Source organism: Nicotiana tomentosiformis, chromosome 1 (genome assembly GCF_000390325.3).
Source record: "Nicotiana tomentosiformis chromosome 1, ASM39032v3, whole genome shotgun sequence".
In the NCBI taxonomy this organism is placed as follows: Eukaryota; Viridiplantae; Streptophyta; class Magnoliopsida; order Solanales; family Solanaceae; genus Nicotiana; species Nicotiana tomentosiformis.
Genome location: NC_090812.1, coordinates 54,091,684 through 54,097,944, shown reverse-complemented (window position 1 = coordinate 54,097,944; position 6,261 = coordinate 54,091,684). Strand labels below are relative to the sequence as shown.

The following is a 6,261-nucleotide window of genomic DNA, read 5'->3' as shown; positions in this document are numbered from 1 at the left end:
TATGTTCATTTTTCGTTAACTTCGCTTTTTGTTTCTTTGTAGGCAGCGGCAGTTCATCGAGAACAATGTTCTCAATCCCAAAATGAGCTGCATCGATACGAGGCCGACCTACAACGGGCTACTGATGAGAGGAACTCCCTTAGACTTTCCTTAGGACAGAGAGAAGAGGAAATAAAAGACCTCCGAGCTGAGCTGGCCAAGGCTTATCGAGATCAGACCGATTTGTCTGAGCAGGTAATGATACTTTTGAAAGCCTATGGGCTTGATACCGGAACGATAGCTAACATTTCGGTCTCACAGTTGCAGCAAAAAATCGAGATGATCAGGAAGCTTCGTGAGGAGGTCGACGTGATAAAAATGGGGTCTTTGCAGTGGAAAGAAGGTATGGACCGCTTTGCTGCAGAGAAAGAAACTACTCGAGCCCAGTTATCATCGTCCGAAACCCAACTTCAGAAAATGAAGGAAAAAGGCATGGTTCAAGCGAAAAGAATAGAGGAGCTTGAGGCTCGGTTGGCCTCTGTACTTGCAAAGGCCGAATCTGATGCCAAAAAGGCAAAGGCCAATGCGGATGCACTCGTGGCCGTCTATCGGGCCGATGCTGAAGCTGCCCAAGTCCAAGAAAGAGAGGCAACCGAGTCTACCGATACTCGAGCACATTGGGTTGCTGAACTTGCTAAGTGTCGATCCCGAGGGAAACCCTTGAGGAGATCCATGCTCGTGGTTTCGATCTCGCTAAAGAGATAAAAAGGGCCAAAGAACTCGAAGCCGATGCTGAAACTCTGGTTTCTGATGGCGATGATGATGCCAATGGCGATGACGATGACGATGGGAGCAAGAGCGGATCCGAAAACAGGGGGGAGCCTGATAAAGAAGAGACCGCTCATGACCGAGAAGTTTAGTTCTTAGTTTTTACGTTGTAATCAATCATGTAGATAAATTTGTATATAGATATATCCCCTTTTTTGCCTACTTGCTTCTGTTTTCTTTCCTGTCTTGTGAGGACTTTATTCACGCCTTATGAATGTTTTCACAAAAATAACTTAATCAAATTTGGACTTCGTAGCCTCTGTAACCGAGAGAGTGCTTACTCAAACTTGGAGTGATGTAGCCCTTTGGCTTATTAGTTGAGTGAATGATTCAAACTCGAAGTAATGTAGCCCGTAGGCGTAATGGTCGAGTGAGTATTTGCTCGAACTCTAAATAAAAGTAGCCCATAGGCTTAGTCGAGTGAATGATTCAAACTCGAAGTAATGTAGCCCATAGGCGTAATGGTCGAGTGAGTATTTTCTCGAACTCGAAATAAAAGTAGCTCGTAGGCTTAGTCGAGTGAATGATTCGAACTCGAAGTAATGTAGCCCGTAGGCGTAATGAACGAGTGAGTGTTTGCTCGAACTCGAAATAAAGGTAGCCTGTAGGCATAGTCGAGTGAATGATTCGAACTCGAAGTAATGTAGGCCGTAGGCGTAATGGTCGAGTGAGTGTTTGCTCGAACTTTAAATAAAAGTAGCCCGTAGGCTTAGTCGAGTGAATGATTCAAACTCGAAGTAATGTAGCCCGTTGGAGTAATGGTCGAGTGAGTGTTTGCTCGAACTCTAAATAAAAGTAGCCCATAGGCTTAATCGAGTGAATGATTCGAACTCGAAGTAATGTAACCCGTAGGCGTAATGGTCGAGTGAGTGTTTGCTCGAACTCGAAATAAAAGTAGCCCGTAGGCTTAGTCGAGTGAATGATTCGAAATCAAAGTAATGTATCCCATAGGCGTAATGGTCGAGTGAGTGTTTGCTCGAACTCGAAATAAAAGTAGCCCGTAGGCTTAGTCGAGTGAATAATTCAAACTCGAAGTAATGTAGCCCGTAGGCATAATGGTCGAGTGAGTGTTTGCTCGAACTCGAAATAAAATTAGCCCATAGGCTTAGTGGTCAAGTTTATCTTAATTCTGATTGCATAATAAATCTCCAAATAGAGGATTGTTTCTTGGATATAAGATATCGGTAAAGAGGAGGACTTTCTTTGCAAGTCATTATACATGTGTTCATGTTTCGCGTCTGGGTTCGGGCCAACTACATGAGCATGGTTCGTTTTGACCATTTTGGCTCTTACAACTTTTCCTACTGGAACCCCGTTGTTGCGAAATAACTTTCTTGCATCAGAACTTGATATATTTGAGCGCCAATGCCCCCCCAGTATTCGAGGCCGATTGTACAGAGGCCTCGGATACTGTTGTAAGTGAAGCACGATCATTGGTTTCCTCATTAAAAACGTTGCTGAAAAACCCATTTGGGATAAAACCGGTCTAAGGAAAAAAGAGTGCAACGCGTGCTTTCAGGCGAAGGATCCATCTTACCTCTTGTTTGAACTTCTGCAAGGGTCAGTTTTGAAATGTAAATGAATATGGAAGGGTCGTACCTTAGCAGTAGTATCATTTTAGATGTGACACATTCCAATTGCTTAATAGCTGTTTTCCGTTTATAATGCCGAGCCTGTATGATCCCTTTCCAACGTTCTCAAGAACCTGATATGGTCCTTCCCAATTTGGTCCTAGTTTTCCTTCGTTCAGATTTCGGGTATTGATGGTGACTTTCCTTAATACTAAGTTCCTGGGCTTGAAATGGCAGATCTTGGTTCTTCGATTATAATATCTTTCGATTCGCTGCTTTTGGACGGCCAATTGGACGAGAGCAGCTTTTCATCTTTCGTCTGGTAATTCGAGGCTGGTATTCATAGCCTCGTTATTTGATTCTTCCATCGTGAATCGAAATCTAGTACTGGGTTCGCCGACTTTGACTGGTATCAATGCTTCAGACCCATATACTAAGGAGAATGGGGTCGCCTCCGTACTGGATTTTGACGTTGTCCGATATGCCCAAAGGACTTCGGGAAGGATTTCTCTCCACTTTCCTTTAGCGTCGTTCAACCTCTTCTTTAGGTTTTGAATGATAGTTTTGTTCGTTAATTTGGCCTATCCGTTCCCACTGGGGTGGTATGGTGTTGATAATATCCTTCTTATTTTGTGATCTTCGAAGAATTTTGTCACTTTGCTGCCGACGAATTGTTTCCCATTGTCACAATACTATTTCGGCGGGTATCCCGAATCGGCATACGATATGATCCCAGATAAAGTCTATAACTTCTTTCTCTCTTATTTTCTCGAACGTCTGTGCTTCAACCCATTTAGAAAAATAACCAGTCATAAATAAAATGAATTTGGCTTTACCTGGGGTCGATGGCAGAGGGCCGACGATATCCATTCCCCATTTCGTGAACGGCCATGGGGATAGGACTGAGTGAATTTGCTCTCTGGGTTGATGGATCATTGGCGCAAACCTTTGACGTTTGTCACATTTTCGAACAACTTTCTTCGCATCTTTGCCCATATCGGTCCAATAATACCCTGCTCTGATTATTTTTCGAACTAATATATCAGCGCCGGAGTGATTCCCACAAGTGCCCTCGTGCACTTCCCGTAGGATGTAATCGGTATCTCCCGGACCCAAGCATACTGGCAACAGTCCGTCGAATGTCCTTCGATATAGCGTTCAATCTGAAGCCAACGTGAATCGAGTAGCTTTAGTTCGTAGGGCCCTAGAATTTTTAGGGTCCGATGGGAGCTTTCCGCTCTTTAAGTATTCAATATACTTATTTCTCCAATCCCAGGTTAAGCTTGTAGAATTTATCTCGGCGTGACCTTCTTCGATTACTGATCTTGAGAGTTGAACGACAGTCCCCGAGCTCAAGTCACCTTCCTCAACCGATGATCCCAAATTTGCAAGTGCATCAGCCTCACTGTTTTGCTCTCGTGGAATATGCTGTAAAGTCCATTGTTTGAAATGGTGCAAAGTGACATATAGTTTATCCAAATACCGTTGCATTCTATCCTCCAGAACTTCGAAGGTTTTGTTTACTTGACTTACCACCAGTAAGGAGTCACATTTGACTTCAATGGCTTCTGTTCCTAAGTTTTTAGCTAACTCGAGACCTGCAATCATGGCCTCATACTCAGCCTCGTTGTTGGTCAACCTGGTAGTTTTAATAGATTGCCTAATAGTGTTACCCGTGGGTGGTTTCAAAATTATGCCTAGCCCGGACCCCTTCACGTTCGAAGCCCTGTCCCTAAAAAGGATCCATACCCCCGATGATGTACCTGATTTCAACAGGAGTTCTTTTTTGACTTCAGGTACGAGGGTTGGCGTGAAATCGGCCACGAAGTCTGCTAAAATTTGAGACTTGATGGCCGTACGGGGTTGATATTCGATATCGTACCCACTGAGTTCGACGGACCATTTGGCCAATCGGCCTGATAGTTCGGGCTTGTGCAAAATATTACGAAGCGGGTAAGTGGTTAATACGCATATGGGGTGACATTAAAAGTACAGTCTTAACTTTCTAGAGGCGCTTATCAGTAAAAGTGCCAACTTTTCTAGGTGTGGATATCTAGTCTCTGCTTCTCCTAAGGTCCGACTTATATAATAAACGGGAAATTGTGTACCTTGCTCTTCTCGAACTAGGATGCCTCTTACGGCGATTTCCGATAGTGCCAAGTACAAGGAAAGTTTTTCGTCTATTTTTGGAGTGTGAAGTAGTGGCGGGCTCGATAGATATTGTTTTAGTTCCTCTAATGCTTGTTGGTATTCCGGGGTCCAAGCGAAATCGTTCTTCTTTTTTAGTAGAGAGAAAAATTTATGACTTCGATCTGATGATCTCGAAATGAATCGGCCTAAGGCTGCAATCCGTCCCGTTAGCCTTTGTACAACTTTCACACTGTCCACGATGGTGATGTCTTCGATGGCCTTGATTTTATCAGGGTTAATCTCGATTCCCTGATTTGACACCATGAAGTCGAGGGAATTGCCCGAACCGACCCCAAAAGCATATTTTTCGGGGTTGAGCTTCATGTTGTATTTCCTCAAAATCTCGAACGTTTCCTGCAAATGGGTTAAATGGTCCTCTGCGCACAGGGACTTAACTAGCATGTCATTAATATAAACTTCCATTGATTTACCTATTTGTTCTTCGAATATTTTATTTACTAGGCGTTGGTAAGTAGCCCCTGCATTTTTTAGCCCGAAGGGCATCACATTATAACAATATGTTCCATATTTGGTGATACATGAAGTCTTTTCCTGGTCCTCTGGGTTCATCTGGATTTGATTATACCCGGAATAGGCATCGAGAAAAGTGAGGTTCTCGTGGCCGGCCATGGCATCGATCATGCGATCGATGTTGGGCAGCGGAAAGGAATCTTTGGGGCATGCCTTGTTCAATTCCTTATAGTCCACACACATTCTAAGTTTATTCCCTTTTTTAGGCACTACAACTATATTGGCTAATCATTCGGGATATTTCACCTCCCGAATGAACCCTATCTTGAGAAGTTTGGTTACCTCATCCTTTATGAATGCGTGCTTTTCCTCGGACTGGGGTCTTCTCTTTTGCTTCACCGGTCTGAACCCAGGGTCCAAGCTTAGCCAATGCGTCGTTATGTCCGGTGGGATCCCTGTTATATCTAAATGGGACCAGGTAAAACAATCAATGTTATCGATAAGAAATTGAACAAGTTTCTTCCTGAGTTCGGGGCTCAACCCCGTTCCCAAGTATACCTTTCGCTCGGGCCAGTGCTCGATTAGTGTGACTTGCTCTAGTTCCTCAATTGTTGATTTAGTGGCGTCGGAGTCATCGGGAATCATGAAAGATCGAGGGACCCTTTGATCATCATCTTCTTCGATCTTCTAGTTATCTGGCTGGGTCGAAGCCGACATCTGTGATTGCTATTTGGTGTCTCGTTCTCCTTCTAAGCCCGATCCCTTTATCGGCGAAGGCGAGGATATTGATTTCGCTTCCTCGACGGCGAACATTTCTTTTGCAACTGGTTGTTCTCCGTACACTGTTTTGACACCTCTCGATGTTGGGAATTTGAGGACCTGGTGTAGGGTCGAAGGTACGACTCTCATGTTGTGGATCCATGGCCTTCCGAAAAGAGCGTTGTATCTCATGTCGCCTTCGATCACGTGAAACTTCATTTCCTGGATGGTTCCAGCCACGTTTATTGGTAGGATTATCTCACCTTTGGTGGTTTCACATGCCATATTGAATCCTTTTAGAAATAGGGTTGCGGGTACGATCTGGTCCTGCATGCCGAGGTGTTCTACGACCTTTAATATGATGATGTTGGCCGAGCTACCTGGATCGATTAACACACGCTTAACCTTGGTTTTATTCATGAGTACGGATATTACCAGTGCATCGTTTATGAGGTTGGATGAC

General features: G+C 44.0%; 1 protein-coding gene across 1 annotated transcript; it reads left to right on the top strand.

The window, feature by feature from the left end:
* Positions 1 to 357: 357 nt before the first annotated feature.
* On the top strand, positions 358 to 899 carry LOC138906531 (uncharacterized). The gene is made up of 2 exons (XM_070195523.1): positions 358 to 635; positions 692 to 899. The coding sequence occupies exons 1-2, from the start codon at positions 358 to 360 to the stop codon at positions 897 to 899; spliced, it is 486 nt and encodes a 161-aa protein (XP_070051624.1).
* The last annotated feature ends 5,362 nt before the right edge of the window (positions 900 to 6,261 follow it).